Genomic DNA, 20,292 nt, shown 5'->3' with positions numbered 1-20,292 from the left:
TGGTTGTATAACATTTCCCTCCAATAAATACAATGTTAATGTTATGTATAATATCTCCCAATGATGTATGTCTAGTTGTGTGGGGAGGGCTCTCTGGGACACTCTCCAAGACAGGGGAGTGCTCTGGCTACCTGGTCACTGACATCACCTGGCAAAGGTGTAGCCTCACTGATGCAGACTTTAGTTCCAGAAAGTTTCATTGTCAACATGACCCTAAGGTGGTAGCATGAAGCCTAAAAGTAAAAGAATAATAGGAACCCCAAGTAGAAATGAACTGTAAAGCCACATAAATTCCAACATCTTGGGTCTGCAAGCGTTGACCTTTTTTTAGACAGTGTCACTAGCCATTCTGCCTTCCTGGCAGAACTTTGTGAGTCAAGCAAAGCTGCATGAAGACGTGATACATCTGTTCTTGCTCTGTATGGCCAATTCCAAAAGCTTTCTGTATAGTGGCTAAATTAAACAAACTTACAAAGAGTAGGGAGAGGCCTCTTCCTACCAATCAATCGGTGGTCCTGGGGATGGGCTGCTATATTTTCCCCATGCTTCCCACAATAACAAATAACCCTGTAACACACATCATTCACATAATAAGTAACTCCTTAAATGATAATCCTAAAAGTAATATAACTGAAACCAAAATATGAGTATTATTAAGATACTGACTTAGATGCTTATTTATTTATTTAATTATTTTTCCTGACTTATTTATTTTAAGATTTTCCTTATTTATTCATGAGAGACACAGAGAGAGAGAGAGACAGAGACACAGGCAGAGGGAGAAGCAGGCTCCCTGCAAGGAGCCCGATGTGGGACTCGATCCTGGGATCATATCCTGGGCCAAAAGCAGAGATGCTCAACTGCTGAGCCACCCAGGCATCCCTTCCTGACTTATTTAAATGAACCCTGGCTTTTATACTCAAATGTAGAAGACCTGAATGCCTTCAAATGAGGAAATAAAAAACAAGTTAAAACATTTTTAAAAATTTTTGACTAATCTTATAATTTTTCCTAGATCAATAATAAATGCTTTCTAATTCTTACTAAGTATGGTATTGGCTACATACAAAATTAGTTTACCAACCTCAATTTTAATGGCTCCATGACCATGAATTTGAGTAAAATATGTAAATATTACTTTTAAAATGTAGTTATTAGAACATTAAATAAAAACAAAAATTTTATATTAAAATTCTTCCATCTGGATATTTTTCAATCACGTTTCAGTCGGAATACTCAGATGGCAATCAAAATTACTTAATTAACTTCTTCCTGGGCAGCCCTGGTGGCTCAGCGGTTTAGCGCCGTCTTCAGCCCAGGGTGTGATCCTGGAGACCCGGCATTGAGTCCCACGTCAGGCTCCCTGCATGGAGCCTGTTTCTCCCTCTGCGTGTGTCTCTGCCTCTCTCTCTTTCTGATGAATAAATAAATAAAATCTTAAAAAAAAAAAAAAAAAGTCTTCCTTACAGTGCACAATTCTTAAAGTCCTCAGGTGACATAGTATGGTACTCCATGTGAAATCAGCTCTCTGTTGACCTGACGGGTATGCTACACCTGAGCATATATCAACTTATGGATTTTGGCTGACGTTTCCTAGTTGTGTGGTGATAAATAACATTATTAGAGTCAGAGATGACAAATCAATTTTATTGCAAGTGCCAACACCTTCCTGGAATGCTAGGGATTAGATGTCATCTTCAGGCTCAGTAGAAAAGGGTGTTGTGATCAATAAGTTATGTGTGGAAGATGTGTAACTAGTATCTGCTATCTCTTAAGGAACCCTGGAAAGCATCCTCTCACAACCAGAATATACTTGGGAAAACTGGAAAAGGAAAAATTTAGAAGTCAAGACATTTCCTCCCCACTTTTCTTCTACCTAGAAGTTGAGGTATGGAATGAGAACAGGAGCTCTGGGAAGAAAAAGGCTAGTCAATGACTAAGTTTTCTGGCCCATACCTTAGGATACTGGAGTAATCACTTGGTAAGAGGAAATCTATGTTAAGAGAATGATAAGACCAACGCCTAGGGACTTGACAATCTAAATCAGAGTGGAGAGAATGAGAGAAAGAAGTCCAAATAAATTGAGATGTCATTAGGTATGATATTAAGAAAAATTTTAAGATAATAATGGAAGAGGGTTCAAGTAATTCACAAGAGAAAACAGCTGAGCCAAGGCCTAGAAAGAATATTCACAGCGACACATACATAACAGTGCAGGTAATAAGTGCAGTATTATCACAGGGAAGCAAAATGATCTCATATGATTACCAAAACTAGCATATAACTTACGAGTGCAATATATTGGTGAAAAGGAATAAAAGGAGACAGAAAGGGAGAGAAAATACAGCACACTTTGTATATTTATATGGAAATTTATAAATATGCATGAAAAATGCATTTGGATGAAAATAATGGGCAGAACAGATGTAATGTTGTGACGGTAATTAGACTATTGTCTGACCATATGAAATGAATTAAAATATGGTATCTCATGGTACACATCACAAGAGGAATACAGATGAAGTCTAATAGTGAAGAGGATACCAAATATTCAAAAAAGCTCCTACATCAGTTTGAATTTTCGGTCATTTTTTGTCATTTTTTTGGTCATTCCCAAAGGAAATAATCCAGACTTAGACAGAAACTAGGATCAGACGGAGATTAAGTGACTCATCGTAATGTAGGATTCTATGTCCACATAAACATTCAATCTAGAGTGAGGGAAAAATAAAGGAAATTTTAGACATTTAAGGGTCTCATAAATTTTACTTACCATATAATGCTTTCCTAGAAAACTACAAAAAGAATGTGCTCCATCAAAATAAGTGAGTAAACCAAGAACAGAGAAGACACAGGATCCAGGAAAGAAAGAAGAAAAAGGAATTCTCAAGATGTTGGGGAAGGATGGTAGCTACGCAGCCAGTCCTGAGAACCACAGTACAGACCAGCACAATAGTTAAAAGACGACAGGACTCTGGCTGGAGAGGGGAACTTTCAGATGATCGGGTACAGCTACCTAGATGAAGATCGTATTGAACGCCTGTTGGGGACTGTGAAATTAGAATTAGAAATACATAGCTGGGGAGCCAGTTTCAAGGACAGTCCCGAATGATCCTCCTTGATGGTATTCATACCCAGGCATGGTCCCTCACACTGTATCAGAGTTGGTCTTTGTGATCAATAGCTTATGGCAGAAATGACAGCACATCACTTCCAAGATCAGGGTATAAAAGGCTGCAACTTCTACCGGGGTGCCCTCTCTCTTTTGGATCTCTTGCTCTGGGGGAAGCAAGCTGCCATATTGTAAGCGGCCCTATGGAGAGGCATATATGTGGAGAATTGAAACCTGGCCAACAATCTTCAAGGAACTGAGGTCTCTTGCCAGCAACCATGTCAACAAGCTTGGAACTGATTCCCCAGTTTAGTTGAGCTATGAGAGGACTTTAGTCCCAGACGACATCTTGACTACAACTTCATGATAGACCCTGACCCAGAACCACATAACTAAGCTGCTCTCAGACTCCTGGTCCTCATAAACTAGATGAGATAATGTTTACTGTTTTATTTTTTAAATATTTTATTTATCCATTTGGGGGAGAGAGAGAGAGAATGAGAGAAAGCATGGGTGGGGAGGTGGGGAGAGGGAGAAGCAGGCTCCCCATGGAGCAGGGCGTGCAAGGTGGGGCTCGATCCCAGGACCCCAGGATCATGACCCAAGCTGAAGGCAGAGCTTAGCCAAACTGAGCCACCCAGATGCCCCATGTTTGCTGTTTTAAAAGCTGCTATGTTTTAGAATAATTTATTATGTAGCAACAAATAACTAGTGCATACAAAAACTAAGGAACACATAAAAGCTAAGCAAATAAAAAAAATTAAGGCATTTTTAAACTTCTGAGAAAAGTTATTCAAGAAAAAGTAGGAGCACCTAGGTGGCTCAGTTGGTTGAGCAGCCAACTCTCAATTTCGGCTCAGGTCAGGATCTTGGGTCATGAGACTGAGCCTCAAGTGGGGCTCTGCCCTGGGCATGGAGTCTGTTTGAGATTCTCTTTCTCCTCTGCCCCTCCCCTTGACTGTGCACACACTCTCCCTCTAATAAATAAAATCTTAAAAAAAAAAAGAAAGAAAAAGAGGGATGCCAGGGTGGCTTACTCAGTTAAGTGTCTGACTTCAGTTTGGATCATGGTCTTAAGATCCTGGATCAAGCCCTGCGTTGTTGGGCTCTGTGCTTATTAGCAGGGAGTCTTGCTTGAGATTCTCATTCTCTCTCTCTCTTCATTTGCTCCTCCCTCTGCTCGTGTGCTCTCTCAAATAAAAAAAAAATCTTAAAAAAGAAGAAAGAAAGAAAGAAAGAAAGAAAGAAAGAAAGAAAGAAAGAAAGAAAGAAAGAAAGAAAGAAAAAATAAAAAGATAGAAAAGAAAGGAAGGAAAGGAAAGGAAAGGAAAGGAAAAGAAAGGAAAAGAAAGGAAAAGAAAGGAAAAGAAAGGAAAAGAAAGGAAAAGAAAGGAAAGGAATCCATTTGGCTCAGCAGCAAACAAGTTTTAGAAATAATAACACTGAATATTGATTTAGCCCAAAACTATAAAAACAACTATGTTGCAGACTAGGGCTGGAAATGAGCATTTAAAAGTGATAAACTAGGGGCATCTGTCTGGCTCAGTCAGTAGAGCTTCTAACTCTTGATCTCAGGGTTTTAAGTTTGAGCCCCATGTTAGGTGTGGACATTACTTAAAAATATAAAAAAAAAAAAATCATTTAAAAAAAGAGCTAGAACTAAATAATCTTCTATTATCAAAAATTCAATAGATAGTGTCTAACATTTTAAGTCTAAAAATAGCCTATAAGCTATTTAAGAAATAAAGAATTACAGGAAAAAAAAAACAGATTTAGGATACGAAAGAGGCCACTTAAAGGAGAAGCCCTGAACAATGTGGAGAGGTTTAGTATTTTGTGCACCTTTTGATTATCTTTGAGTTTTTAAACCAATATATTAATCACTTTAATAAAAGTAATTAAAAATATAGACTGTAACAGAGGATCCAATCTGAGAAAATTAAGGACAAAACAGCATGTATGCAAAGAACATAGATCTCAAGCTCAACCGTAGTTAACAAGGTTATGGGATTACTAGAATTTTTCTATACAATAACAGGAGCACAGCATTTGGAAAAAGAGAAGCTGGCAGACCTTCTAGTCTACTGCAGTTAAGCAAAACCTCCAAAGTCCTGTTCCTTCCCAAGAATTACACATTAGAATAGTTCCAGTTAAGAGTCATAAAATCATGACAGGGAATCCATAACCAATATGGAATCCATGACACAGAAGGCATGACTGAAAGAAAGGAAGATATTAAAGCTGAAATAGACTCAGAGACAAAGTGGTTGCCATTAATTATTTGAAGGGAAATTTTAAAATATCTCAAGATTTAAAAAGCAGAAGAAAATTCAGACTTATTTCTGTACTGTTACAAATCAGAATTAGGACCTAAATTGGGACCTTAGAATTAGGAATACCAAGTATTTATATACTTTTACAGGCCAAAATTGCAAACATTGGAAGTTACAATGAGCCACTCAGGTTTTCTTGTTAACTAGGAATTCAGGAAAATGGAACCAGGTTGCCTTGTAGAAGACAACTCCTCCTCCCCCATTGAGAGAGTCAAACCTAAACTATACAACCACTGTTTATAGTGGCTCTTAACCTTTTTGAAGGTGCTGGAATGGTTCTCCTACCATTTCCCATAAAAACACGGATACACAATCACGCACAATTCTGCATACATTTCTAGAGTTCACTGGTCCTAAGAAGTATCTCCATGGACCTCGGAGTAGAAGACTAGAGTATCTCCAGGTTTCCTTCAGTTTCTGTGACTCTAGTTAGATAAGTGAAGGGTAAATGTATCATACTTTGTCAGGTTATGTTTTTGTTATCTATATTCTTTTTTTTTTTTTTTTATTCATGAGAGAGAGAGAGAGAGAGAGAGAGAGAGAGAGAGAGGCAGAGACACAGGCAGAGGGAGAAGCAGGCTCCATGCAGGGAGCCCAATGTGGGACTCAATCCCGGGACTCCAGGATCATGCCCTGAGCCGAAGACAGACGCTCAACCACCGAGCCACTCAGGTGTCCCTGTTATCTATATTCTTGTTTCAGTTGTATAAGTTACCGTAACTACAGCCATCATATTAGCATTCATGGTGCCTTTGGGGTAAAAGGACTGCTCTAATGGGTAGTCTAATTTGAAACAAGTGCTCCTTCCTCTGCGGCGCACAGAGCAACCACCTGACACAAGAAGTGCTCAGGCTGGATGCTGTCCCTACTCACCCATGAGCAGGGCACCCTCATACAAAGCACAAGCAGCTCCAAGGTAACCAGGAGTCCAGAGATTGGTCATCTGGCTAAAGAGTTGAAGTATCCACATTTTTACCAAAGTATTAAAATGAATTTTCCACTGGTTGCTAAACTATAATACATGGGGGGGGGGGGGGCAGGGAAGTAGGAAAAAAAGTACATTACCCCATTTTTACTGCCAATGAAGAAAACAGATTTTTCTCCAATTTCAAGTCCATCACCTTCACGTCCACGTTTTTCCACTTCGGCTTTTGCAATTTCCCAGAGAGTTTCACTATGAGGGGCAGAAAAACAGAATTCAGAGAATCATAGGGAATCCTTTCCAATATTTATTTTAAGCTCAGAGAAATTTTATTTCAGTTAAATTTATAAAACAAATCAACACTATTTTCTGGAGATAATCTGATAAAACTTCCGAGGATTAGTCATTTTCTTTCCACTGGTTCACAAAAGAAAAGCTGAAAATGATAACCAGAACCTTTGTCACCGGGATTTGAGGCTGTCTTCTTTTGGAGCTTCCAGCCAAGGTTGGAAGCTGTACGTGTTAACTTCCCAGACATGTACATGAATGTACAAAGAATTTTAGAAATCTATAACTTGAAAACTACCAACATCTAGGAACATGGGGAGCATGTAAAGCCAGTATACCAAACAATCTTTGTTTTCTTAAGTATTTCTTGTTTTTAAATTATATTTCTGGCTGAAGTTTCCACTTTTTAATATATAAAATATAATGAAAGAAAAAATTTACCTAAAATCACATTTTGAAAATAATCTTTCCATTCATCTCTCTACAAACATATAATTTTTCTTTTTTTTTTTTTAATTTTTATTTATTTATGATAGTCACAGAGAGAGAGAGAGGCAGAGACACAGGCAGAGGGGGAAGCAGGCTCCATGCACTGGGAGCCCGATGTGGGATTCGATCCCGGGTCTCCAGGATCGCGCCCTGGGCCAAAGGCAGGCCCCAAACCGCTGCGCCACCCAGGGATCCCCAAACATATAATTTTTCACAAATAAGATTATACCTTTTTAAAATTAAGGTCTAAATGAAAAATGGAGTACTGAACTAAAAAAAAAAATACAGAAAAGATTTGATGTGTTCTAAGCCTGAATCTGCTACTTTCTACATATACCAACTTGGGCAAATTACCTAACCTCTCTGGATTATTCATTCCTTTATTAATTCAACAAATATACATTGAGCACCTAACAGATGCAAGCTTCTGTGCTATTCCTCAGGCTCACTTCTGTTTCTTCATCTCTAAAATGCCAATAAAGAAGAACACCAATCTTCTAAGACTGTCATGATTGATTGCTAAAATAAGTGTGCTAATTCATTTCATTTAGGGCTTGACCTACATGTAATTATCTAAAATTATTGAGAGCTTGGGGCACCTGGGTGGCTCAGTCACTTAAGAGTCGGGGATGGAGGGATCCCTGGGTGGCGCCGCGGTTTAGCGCCTGCCTTTGGCCCAGAGCGCGATCCTGGAGACCCTGGATCGAATCCCACATCGGGCTCCCGGTGCATGGAGCCTGCTTCTCTCTCCCTCTGCCTATGTCTCTGCCTCTCTCTCTCTCTCTCTATCATAAATAAAAAAAAAAAAAAAGAGTCGGGGATGGAGCTCCACCTTAGGCTCCCTGCTTAGCCCGGAGTCCGCTTCTCCCTCTGCCCCCCTCACCCCACTTGTGCTTTCTCTGTCTTTCCCTCTCGCTCTCTCTCAAATAAAATCTTTAAAAATATTGAGAGCTTATAATAGTTACTATTGGGCTATGAAAGACCAATATAGGTGTTCCTAAATGCACTAAAATGTATGCATTTATTTCAAGGTGAACCCCCCAGGAACTCAGCCCAGGCCTGTCTGCTCCTCACTGACACACCACCCTTTCAAAATGGGATTATCTGCTTTCCAAGCTCCCAGAAAAGAGGAGAGCAGGAGGTGCGGCCACCATTCAAGTGACCGGTGGAAATCTGCAACCAATCAGGCCACGATGGGAAAGCAGCTGACAGGTTTTCACATTAAGGTTCATAGCCTCAGCAGAGATCAGGCAGGCCGAGATCCACAGAGTGAGAAAAGCCGATCTATCCTGCTCTGTGAGGGACTCCAGAAGCCCGGTCTCCCCGACGTCCTTCCTCATGGGAAGGTTCGCGGTATCCTGAGGGCGGGCAATGGAAGCTCGCGTCTCAGAACGTCACAGAACCTGAGCGTCCAGATGCGCGTGCCGGGCCTCCCGCTCCACCGCCTTCCACCTTCCCCTGCTGCGGGGCGTCCTCCAGGCCCCTTCACTCGCGGTGGACCTGAACCCCTGCGCCAGGAAGGCGGAGGGGGCGAACTCCGAAGAGGTGGCCCTGCGGCCTACTCCACTGCCTGAACCTCTGCTTCTAGAACATTCCTCGGCCTGCAAGAAATTTTTACTAAGTGAACGGGTGAAGTTGAGTGATCTTTCAAAATCTTACTTTTCTACCTGGAGAACTTTTCTACCTGCCGAATCCACGTGCCCAAGGCGAGTTCCTAGGGATCCCTGACCATCCAGAGAGGGGTTGCCGGCAGAAAAGACCCAGGGTTCCTCTCCCTAAATATAACCCCCCCCCCCCAGCGGTCCTCCCTCCCCTGCCCCTGCCAGGCTGGGGTGGCAAAGGGGAGAAAGCCAGGCTCTCGAGGAGAGCGTAAGCCGGGCGCAAGCAAGGCCGCGGGGATACCTGGGCATCGCGGCTCCACCGACCCGGAGTTGTGCGCTCAGCGTCGGGGCCGCCTAAGATCAGGCCGCCCGCCGGCTCCCGACCCGCCGGATCGAGCCGACTCTTGGGTTGCCATGGGAGCGACGTCGCAGGCGGCGTTGCGTGCGGAAGAGGGGCATCCTGGGAAATGTAGTTCTCAGCGTTCCTTCATCCTGTCTGGCTTATTATCTCCTCCTCTAAGATAGAAGACAAAGAGGTGATACGTCTGACAAGCCTGGAACCCAAAAGCTCTGGCTGGAAGTGTTCTTTTTTTTTTTTTTAAAGATTTTATTTATTTATTCATGATAGTCACACAGAGAGAGACAGAGAGGCAGAGACACAGGCAGAGGGAGAAGCAGGCTCCCTGCAGGGAGCCCGACGTGGGACTCGAACCCGGGTCTCCAGGATCGCGCCCCGGGCCAAAGGCAGGCGCCACCCAGGGATCCCTGGAAGTGTTCTTTTACATAAAGAGTGTTCTACTGAGTACCGGACTATATGCCAGGGGTGTCTGCTCTCTGTCTCCAGTCACTTTTCTCCCCCTGATAGCAACGCTTTGGGAATGAAGGGTGAAACAAACTCCTGAACTATTTTATAGTGATTCACCAGAGGCAAAGAATATTTATTTTAGTATTTTCCAGCTTCCTGCTTGTTTGGTTGTTTCGGGGTTCATGCATTAGCGCATTATTTATAAATAAGTTAATAAAGCAAATGCATCTCCATGATACTTCATTTATCTCTGAATCCATAGCAAAAACTGAGTTATTACTATAAATGCAAGAGTGCTACACAGTATGGAATGAAGAGGTAAGACAAGATCCCTGCTCTTGAGAAAGATGTAACTAAATATAATAACCCAAAACTAAATATAATAACCCAAAGAAAGCCAGTGATATATTGTAGAGAAATACCAAAAAATCACATAAGAATAAGTTTTATGCTGAGGGGGTTGTTGAAACATTTCATCATAGTAGCAATATTTGATCTATTTTGAATGCTCAGTGGACCCGGCCCCTCTGGCCCAAGATGTCTTGAATATTTGAAGGAGATATTTTCCTTACACCTTTCTGCCCTTTGGCTTGTTGATAGTCAAGCAGGTGGGCTTTAGATGGATTTAGATTTACATGCTAACTCTGCTACATTGGCTAAGTTGCCACCTTGTCACAGTGGGTAAATCACTCAGAATCTCTGAGCCTCAGTATCTAATTATGTAAAGCAGGAGAAATTTATGAGTTTTTAATGAAAAATATATAGTTAAAACAAACTGTGTGTGCCTGACACATTATAAGTGCTTCATGCTTGTTATTATCATGTTGTAAGCTACTGATTGGTAATTTTGAACAAAGAAACACTAAGATCACATTCCTGGAAATGAAGCAAAAATTTTTTTAAGGAAAGAACGAAAGCATTCATGACATAAGATCTCTGGGAACAAAATCCTTCCAACACCTAGTTGCATTTTGAAGCCATAGCAAACTACAGTTGCACATTTGTAATGGGAGTGCAGTTCAATAGAGAGAGGATGAGTGCAAGGGAGGTTGGTATATCTGCCATTGCACGAGCATCTATATCCTGGGGCTAGCCTGCCTATAGTTTCACAAACTGGTGTGGGACAGAGTGTAATGAATTACAATAATTTGGGACGCCTGGGTGGCTCAGGGCATGATCCTGGGATCCCAGACTGAGTCCCGCATTGGGCTCCCTGCAGGGAGCCTGCTTCTCCCTCTGCCTGTGTCTCTGCCTCTCTCTCTTTCTGTGTGTCTCTCATGAATAAATAAATAAATATTTTTAAAAATTACCATAATTTGAGTTCTGGAACTTTGGAACCACTTTCTATGTTAATTAGGAAGCCCTACTGATATGAATAACAAAAGCGGCAACTACCATTTTGCCATCTACTTGCTATATACCAGGCACTCTACTAGCTTCCTAAAAGTATTATTGTTTGCATGACTAGGATAGAAGGTTGAAGAAAGAAACCCGGTAACAAGGAAGGTAAAAATTGTCTGGCTGGGCCCTGGTCACCAGCATTGGTTCAGAGGTTAATCAATGGATTCCACTGATCTCATTGAGCAGATGAGTTCCTTTTCTGCTCTTATGCCTCCTGACACTTCATATTTGAACAAAGTAAGTGACCTTCCTGGGTAGATGAATATTGTTCTTAAGGTAGGAATATGTAAAGATTTGAGATCCTCTACTGGATCATCCCTAAAAGACTAAAGGATTTCAATGGTGGTGATAGAGGAGAAGACAATTTTATGATGCTTGCTAGGTAGAGTAAGCAACAGTGCAGAAGAATAAAGACGTGTGCAGAGTATATTTGGGGGGTTGTGAATAGTTGAAGGGGATCATATAAAGTGTCTGGTGTGGCTATGGTGGGAGAGCAAACTGGGCAGGTAGATTGGGCTTCACTGAAGGATCTTGCAGCCTGGATTTTACTGTGTTGGTTGTGAGAAACTAAATACAATTTTAAAATAGGGGTATTCCGTGCCTGGACCTGAGTTTCAGTGAGATAATTTTTTGCAGCTGTGTGAAGGATGTTTTGGAGTCTGGAAGTCCATATGGAGGCTATTAACGATAGCCCAGACAGTGACAGAGTTTTCACATTTGTTCCCTTGTTTTCAAAGTTATATAAGTTTATTGTAGAAAAAATTTTATATGGAAAAAATGAAGAGGGTGAAAGCAGCATACTCCAGAAGCAATGTATTCTGATGTCTTTTTTAAAAAAATATTTTATTTATTCATTAGAGACACAGAGAGAGAGAGACAGAGACATAGGCAGAGGGAGAAGCAGACTCCCTGAGGGGAGCCTGATGTGGGACTTGATCCCAAGACCCTAGGATCACACTCTGAGCCAAAGGCAAACGCTCAACCAATGAGCCACCCAGGCATCCCTCCCATCTCAATTTTTAAAAATCCATCATAAACATAACTTTTTTTTTTCTTTTTTTATGATAGTCACACACACACACACAGAGAGAGAGAGAGAGAGAGAGAGAGAGAGAGAGGCAGAGACATAGGCAGAGGGAGAAGCAGGCTCCATGCACCGGGAGCCCGACGTGGGACTCGATCCCGGGTCTCCAGGATCGCGCCCTGGGCCAAAGGCAGGTGCCAAACCGCTGTGCCACCCAGGGATCCCCTCATAAACATAACTTTGATGGCTGCATAATATTCCACTATAGCGCAGCCCCGGTGGCTCAGTGGTTTAGTGCCGCCTTCAGCCCAGGGTGCGATCCTGGGGACCTGGTATCGAGTCCCATGTCGGGCTCCCTGCATGGAGCCTGCTTCTCCCTCTGCCTGTGTCTCTGCCCCTCTCCCATGAATAAATAAATAAAATCTTTTTTTTAAATAAAATCTTTTAAAAAAATATTCCGCTATACACATTTTTCAGAATTTACTTAAGCATTCTCTTCATATTGAGTTGTTTTCATTTTGTTTTAGATAGAGAGCACACACATTGGTGGGGGGACAGAGGGAGAGGGACAGAAAGAATCTTAAGCCAGCTTCCTGCTCAGCATGGAGCTGGACTCAGGCTCAATTTCACAACCCTGAGGTCAAGACCTGAGCCAAAAAAAAAAAAAAAAAAAAAAAGACCTGAGCCAAAATCAACAGTCGGAGGCTTAACGACCTGTGCCACCCAGGTGACCCTCATATTGAGCATTTGAAGTAGTTCAGAGTAAACATCTGAGTTGGGCCCAGTTGAGCCTTTCTCTGGGATTTTTCAAACTAGAATTGGGAAACCCAAGGCATTCCCCTTCTAAGGAGACTGGCATGTTCTCTGCTGAATGAAGAACCTATTTTGTTGCTAAATTCCTTATCTATCCTGGATATTAACCCCTTTATCAGGTATGTGACTTGTGATTATTTTCTCCCATCCTGCCTTTTCACTCTGTTGTTTCTTTTGACGTGTAGAAGTTATAAAGTTTCGAGTTGTCCCATTTGTCTGTTTTTAAAATTTTGTTGCCTGTGCTTTTGAAGTGTTGTCTGATTTAATAAAACCACCAATATAATCTACTTTCAGAAAGGGATGCCACCCCCATCCCATTGATTAGATTATGTTAGCAAAGGGCTAGAAGGAAGGGTACCCTGTTTTCAAGCGCTGTGGTGAACATTTGTATCTTCCTCTGGAGCTATTTGCTAATAGACGTTGCCCTAGTAAGCAAGTTTTTGTTTCTTGGCTATTACTGGACCTAAAAATACTTAAAAAGCATACAATGAAGATTTCTGATTGATGCCAATTATAAATATGCCTCCAGAATCATTGTGACTATGTTTGATATAGGCAAAATTAAGTTCAACAGGTAAAATTATGGCATAGAGCACGTGTGCATTTCATTTCTTCACTCCAGCTTCTGTCCAGGTCCACCCATCTCTTCTTTGTAGGACCCACCTTCCCACTTAAGTGTCCAAGATGAGCTTGAGTCTTGATCCCACTCGAATAAGGATGAATCTTACTTCACATTAAATATCTATGAGTGGACTTTACCTTAATTTGGAGGTTTTTACATTTTTTTAAAAATTATTTAAGAAAGAGAAAGTGCACACTACTGGGGGAAGGGGCAGAGACAGGGGGAGAAGCAGACTCCTCAAGGACCCTGGGATCATGACCTAAGCTGAAGAAAGACACTTAACCAACTGAGCCAGCCAGGTGCCCCTTAATTTGGAGTTTAAAGTTATCCCTGTGGTAGTAAAATCCCTTTCTTCTTTCAAGGAAAAGAAAATAGGGAAAAATGTAAAAGGAGATACCAGTTCTCCATGAACCGGTTAGCAGAGACGCATCTCCACCCTATTATTCCTGCTCCTCATTTCCCTTCCCTTAGTCCTCACATTCTTAGAGCCTTTGATCCACAGGAATCAGCCTGGACACTGCACTGGGGAAGTCCAAATTCCATTGCAGCTAGGGCGTTAGGTGGACAGGTGAAATGTGTTCTTGGCATCCCAGAAACACTTAAAATCTTTGTCTAGTGAAATATGATTATCTGTGGTAATTAATTCTTCAGGATTATTCTACAGTACAATTGGGTAAGTGTATTGTTCTAGGAACCTGGCCACTATGTATTTTTTTCTTTGGGAAAAATTTCCAAACAATCAATTAATAAGCACATTTTCAGAACAAAGACTTTATAAGTTGTGTCTAACTTTTCTTGTAAATTGAGAGTTAAATTCATTTCCAAGCTAGACACTAGTTGACTTTAAGGACACACATATAAAAAAATCCAGAACATTTAAAATAAATTTTTAGAACACAGTCCATCACTTCACCTATATGAAACTTATGGAACGTACTTTGAAGTCATGGGAGAACCCCATGATTTATACATATTGTATATGTGTCAATATGCATACATACATCGTAAAATTATAATTTCCCAAAACAGCTTCCCTTTATCTGGATAAAACAAAGCAACACTGAAGACAAAGCATGAATGCAAGAGAAGGAGGTAATAACTACCATTTTCACTAGTAGCACACCTCAGCTTTGACAATGAAAACATTAGGTATTTCTTGAAGATTGTTCAAAAGATAATGCTCAAAATGGGTTTTGTAAATCATTTATTATGATTGAAAGGGAAGAAAATGATAGGAGACAAATATTGCAATTAAACACGTAACATTATTCTTTTGTAACCAATCATAATAACATACTTTGAATTTTTTTAAATGGCTACATAAGTAATTTCCCAGAAAATAAAATTTTCACATCATCAGTTACAGAAAATTGATTTCTTTCCATCAAAATATTTTATCTCTGTTCTATCAAAAATAAATGCCAAGTGTAAGGTACCACCATTTAAGCTAAGCCTTCACTACTTGTTCAAATTAGAAGATCTGGAGGGGGGTGTGCTTACCAGATGGTGAACTAACTACTGCCTGAGAATAAAATCCTCACAAATATGTAAGCTGTGCCAAGCCCCTGGCTCACCAACTAATAATTATTGAACAGTTTTCTGGGAACTAAGAAACACTATTGTATCCCAGCCAAAAAATTCCTGTCAGTCATCACAAACTGGTAACTGGTATATTCTCAAAAACCAACTTGCTTATGCAGTGAGTGGTTGTGGCTCAAAAGACTCAGGGGAAACAGTAAATGGAAATATATTTCTATGGAGGTTTTTTTTATCTTTTTGACATTAACAATAAAGTAAAATCTTAGTTGAGCAGGGTATTTCTTGGCTCTGATGAGATGGAATATTTTTAAAAGGCTTAGTGTGACAACAGTACATTGCCATAGGGTGAAAGCAGCAAAGAAGAAAAATATGAAGGCTCTGCCAACAAATTAATTCAGCAGCTAACATTTTTTATTCAAACTGGTTAAAAAAATACCACAAAGTGATAAATATATGTTCAAAAAATAAATACAAATATTCTATACATAAATAAAATTAAGTATACTCATGATTACTATTGTAATTAAAGTCTTACAATATAATTTTCATGTCTTATCACAGTTTCATTTTTATTATGAATACTAATTACTTTGTTTGACATATACTGAAATGAACTGACCACTTATGTAACCTAGCAAAGTAATACATTTTAGATTCTCTCAACTAAAATTTTACCTCCTTTGACAGAATTCTCTTTTCTTTTAAAAAATATTCTGAGAATTTATGTTAAAACTATAATGAAAAAGAACTATATGAGGGCAAAATATAAGAACTGTCTTTGCTTTCAAAGACATTATTTAACAAAATAAGGTCAAGATGACCCAGCACCAAATGCAATGAAATGTGGGCAATATTCCAGTGAACGGGGGCTATCTAGTAATAGCCAAGGAATTTGGGGAATCACTGTCTCATTTTAAACTTTACACTCCAGTGATCTGAAAAGGTGACAGAGTATACTTCCAAGTACCACACAGGAGGTTCTGGTTACCTAACTCTCATTTTCTTACAAGATTCATAGTGCCAGAGTTACTGCACTTGATCCAATAATTTACCCCTAAACAGCATCCTGCAGCTATTTCTGACACTATATACTCTACTTCTTTCCAAAGACCATATCATTAATTAAAAGCACATTTAATTACAGTACTTAATTTCTTGGCGGTGAGAATTTCCAAATAATCAACTGGTTTGCCAAATGAGAATCTGGAATCTCCCTTTGCCAAAATATATTTTTTTTAAAGACAAAAAATGCTATATTGCATGATGTGTCTGATGGCAAGGGACAAAGGAGGTGGGGAAAGATGAATTCTAATCCATTTAATCTAAGAGAAAATCAGCATGCGGGCAAATTTTGTATTTATGTTTTATTAGTAGTATTCATTTGAGTATTTAAGAAATAAATAAACCCCCACATTTTTAAAGTCTAGAATACCAACGTGTGGGTGCCATGCTGTCAGGGTGTAAATGAAATTTTTGCAGCTGATGCAGCCATTGCCTGGAGGATGGGAGTGAATGTTCATTCAGGCTCCCGAGCTTTCAAAGTAAAGTGGGTCCTTTAGTTGGTCTGCTACTTGACAGAAGGGGCTGGCTTCCCACTGCCCTGGCTTCAGGTCCCCGAGTCTGGGCTGACAGCAGTGCTGGAGCAGAGAGGTGGTGAAAGGCTGCCTTTTGCTGATGGAAGTTGTTTATATAACTGGCGATCAAAAGAGTGATTTCTAGAATCTAAAACAAGAAAAATAGAATTGTTAATGCTCCGGAGAAGTGCTCATCATATGTTCAGCACCATCAAGGCATTGACATATTTTGCCCTGATTCAACCAGAAAAAAGAATGGATCTTTTTTTTTTTTTTTTTAATTTTTATTTATTTATGATAGTCACAGAGAGAGAGAGAGAGGCAGAGACACAGGCAGAGGGAGAAGCAGGCTCCATGCACCGGAAGCCCGATGTGGGATTCGATCCCGGGTCTCCAGGATCGCGCCCTGGGCCAAAGGCAGGCGCCAAACCGCTGCGCCACCCAGGGATCCCAAGAATGGATCTTAAAGAACCATTAAGTTTGGGAATCCCTGGGTGGCTCGGCAGTTTAGCGCCTGCCTTTGGCCCAGCAGGATCGAGTCCCGCATCAGGCTCCCTGCATGGAGCCTGCTTCTCCCTCTGCCTGTGTCTCTGCCTTTCTCTCTCTCTCTCTGTGTCTTGCATGAATAAATAAAAAATCTTTAAAATAAACAAACAAAAAAAGAACCATCAAATTTAGTGGCGATATTAAAAAATGTGACAATAGCACAAGTCTACCAATTATCTTAAAGCCACATTTGTGCATAAATGAAGAAATCTGGTGCATAATATCAACTTTTTATTTAAGTAAAGTTCTAAAAAAAACAAATAAATAATAAAAATAAACTAAGTAAAGTTCTGAGTATGTCTCAATCTTCTGAATTTATTGGCTAACTGCCTTCACTTAAATGTCTGCCATTAAAAAAAGTTTCAGATTCTAAAAAAATAGTCTCTGACAATTTTAAGACCGTTAAAGTTTTAGGAAAATCATTTTCTCATTCTTTTTACTAAAACTAGAGTTAATACGAAAATATAGCCTTTGTACTTATTGTTTCTGCTTACAGACATTAAAACTACAAAGAACAAGTAATGTCTTAATTATAAGACTTTTCTCTTTAATGAGTCTGTAACATGAATTACCCCAAGTAAATAAGAAAATTGTGTATAAAGTACCTGACAACAACTTACGCAAGACCACTTATTTTGAACCTTCTGTATACAAGACACTGGGCTAAAACAGTTAACAATTCCATCATTTAATTCTCAAGCCAAAAAATAGTAAGTGGCATCATAAAATTTTTTCGATGAACAAGACAAAGCTTAGCAAGATGAGATAAGCCAGAATTTGGACCTAGAACTGTTTGATTATAAGTAAATCTGTTTTTCCATCTACAAGTTAGTTTTTGCACAATAAATGTTTTAGCATGAAAAAGCTAGTATAAAAACGTTAGTAGAAAGGCTTCTACTCACCTTGGGTTTTGCCATGGCAAAAAGTAATTTCTCTGTTGGCTTGTCCTTTGAATGTGTGTTGTTAATGACTATCATGAAATCATCTTGATGACCCCCAAAGGTCATCAGACTCTTGTACACATAGCTGACTATTAACCTCTTCAAAGAGAAGAAAAAGTTAATATCATATATACCTTCTACTTTCAAAGAAAGATGAGAAATGATTAATATATTTCCATTAAAATGCTAATATTAATGAAACTAATGTAACATTCTATTTTAACTATACTTCACTAAAAATATGCTAGTATTAATTATATATAGTAAAAATTATTTTCTAAAATAAAATCTACTTTTGAATCTATGATTCAAAATAGATAGAAATGTACTAATTTTATATAGGCATAATTTACCTTTATAATTAAAATACAGTTTGATTCTGACACTAACTGTGGAAAAAAAACAGAAAACAAAAAGAAAATAAAAAGCACCTATATTCCCAGCATCTAGTGGAAGACTACTGTTAATATCTTGTATGTGTCCTCTAAGATCTCTATCCATATTAGGTTGAACCATATGAAACTGATGCTTTTTTAAAATTTTTTTAAATTTTTTAATTTTTTTTTAATTTTTTGAAACTGATGCTTTTTAAGGTTAAAAAAAAAAAAAGATCAGGGATGCCTGGGTGGCTCAACTGTTGAGCATCTGCCTTCAGCTCAGGTCATGATCCTGGGGTCCTGGGATCCAGTGCCGTATCAGAATCCCCACGGCGAGCCTGTTTATTCCTCTGCCTATGTCTCTGCCTCTTTCTGTGTGTCTCTCATGAATAAATAAATAAAACCTTTAAAAAAATGATCAAATATTGGCAAATCCATATGGTTCATCTTAGTATACATATTTTGATATAAACCCAAATGATATGCATATTGTTTTTAGGATTCTTCTTTTTATTTTTTTATTTTATTTTTCTTTAATTTTTATTTATTTATGATAGTCACACACACACACACAGAGAGAGAGAGAGAGAGAGAGAGAGAGAGAGAGAGACATAGGCAGAGGGAGAAGCAGGCTCCATGCACCGGGAGCCCGACGTGGGATTCGAGCCCAGGTCTCCAGGATCGCCCCCTGGGCCAAAGGCAGGCGCTAAACCACTGCGCCACCCAGGGATCCCGGATTCTTCTTTTTAAATGTAATAACAAATCATGAATATCTTTTCACGACAACAAATGCCGTTGTATAACATCCTTTTAAGTGATTTGATAGCTAATCCTTATTTAACTAATCTCTTATTGCAGGAGATTTAAATCATTTTTTATTTGTTACTATCTTAAAACAATATTTCTTTTTTTTTTAAAGATTTTATTTATTCATGAGAGACAGAGAGAGAGAGAGAGGCAGAGACACAGGCAGAGGGAGAAGCAAGCTCCACACAGGGAGCCTGATGTGGGACTCAATCCTGGGTCTCCAGGACCACGCCCTGGGCTGAAGGCAGGTGCCAAACCACTGAGCCACCTGGGCTGCCCTTAAAACAATATTTCAATGCATATTTTTTGGCATATTTCATAATACACATACCTAATTATTTCTTTAGTTATAAATCTCAATAACTGGAATTACTACCTCAAAAAAAATAAGGACAATTTTCAGAATATTTCCAAACTCTCCTCTGGAAAAGTTATACCCAGTGACATTCCTAGCACTGTAGTTTTGTTAACACTAGATATAATAATTCTTTTAAATCTCTGCCAACCTGACTAGTGAAAAGTAGAATCTCGCTGTTTTAAATTATTTGATTACTAATGAAACTAACATTTTAAAATACATTTTTTGAACACTTGTATTTCTTCTCTGAATTGTGCTGGCTCATTTGTCTATTGATGTGTTTATTGTTTATCATTTACTTATTGTTTCATAAGGATATAAACTCTTTGCCATGTATGCAGCAAATATTTTTTCCCATCTGTAGCATAAAATTTTAAAAATATAATTAAGAAATGTATAGGTAAAGGAATCTGTGTATCTAATGATTAGCTTGCAAGTCTCTAAGCAGACTATTCCAGCACTGAACGCCCCACAAGCTGCAGTCAAACGGTGTCCACTTTCTGGCCTCGGTGTCCAACTCCCAGGGTCTGAGGGACTGGCTTACGTACCTATGGTAATTCAATACTAGTCTACAATTCTTTGTTGACTTTAGGTCATCAATTTTATAACCTATCTTCCAGCTACCCATTCAAGAACTGAAAAGCATTCAGGAAATAAAAAGTTCTTCAAAAAGTTTTTTTAGCAACCATAAGGAGAAACTACTATAACACTAAACAATAATTTGGTTTCAAGAAATTCTT

General features: G+C 39.3%; 2 protein-coding genes across 3 annotated transcripts in view; both read right to left on the bottom strand.

The window, feature by feature from the left end:
• DYNC2LI1 (dynein cytoplasmic 2 light intermediate chain 1) overlaps positions 1-9,183 on the bottom strand; it is a 41,685-nt gene extending 32,502 nt beyond the window's left edge. For both annotated transcript variants that reach the window (XM_055328925.1, XM_055328926.1), the window contains exons 1-2: positions 9,047-9,183; positions 6,511-6,619 (exon numbers count right to left, since the gene is read on the bottom strand). In XM_055328925.1, coding sequence (XP_055184900.1) covers positions 6,511-6,619; positions 9,047-9,054 — 117 coding nt within the window. In that variant the 5' untranslated portion in view covers positions 9,055-9,183. The remainder of the gene's footprint in view (positions 1-6,510; positions 6,620-9,046) is intronic.
• A 5,414-nt stretch (positions 9,184-14,597) lies between these two features.
• Positions 14,598-20,292, bottom strand: part of PLEKHH2 (pleckstrin homology, MyTH4 and FERM domain containing H2) — a 117,623-nt gene continuing 111,928 nt past the window's right edge. Inside the window, 2 exon segments of the mRNA XM_055328923.1 lie at positions 14,598-16,671; positions 17,972-18,109. Of these exon segments, the coding sequence (XP_055184898.1) occupies positions 16,486-16,671; positions 17,972-18,109 (324 nt within the window). The 3' untranslated portion in view covers positions 14,598-16,485.

The sequence above is a fragment of the Nyctereutes procyonoides genome, unplaced genomic scaffold, assembly GCF_905146905.1.
Source record: "Nyctereutes procyonoides isolate TBG_1078 unplaced genomic scaffold, NYPRO_anot_genome, whole genome shotgun sequence".
In the NCBI taxonomy this organism is placed as follows: Eukaryota; Metazoa; Chordata; class Mammalia; order Carnivora; family Canidae; genus Nyctereutes; species Nyctereutes procyonoides.
The sequence above is the reverse complement of the archived record's forward strand: the minus strand, read 5'-3'. Positions and strand labels throughout refer to the sequence as shown.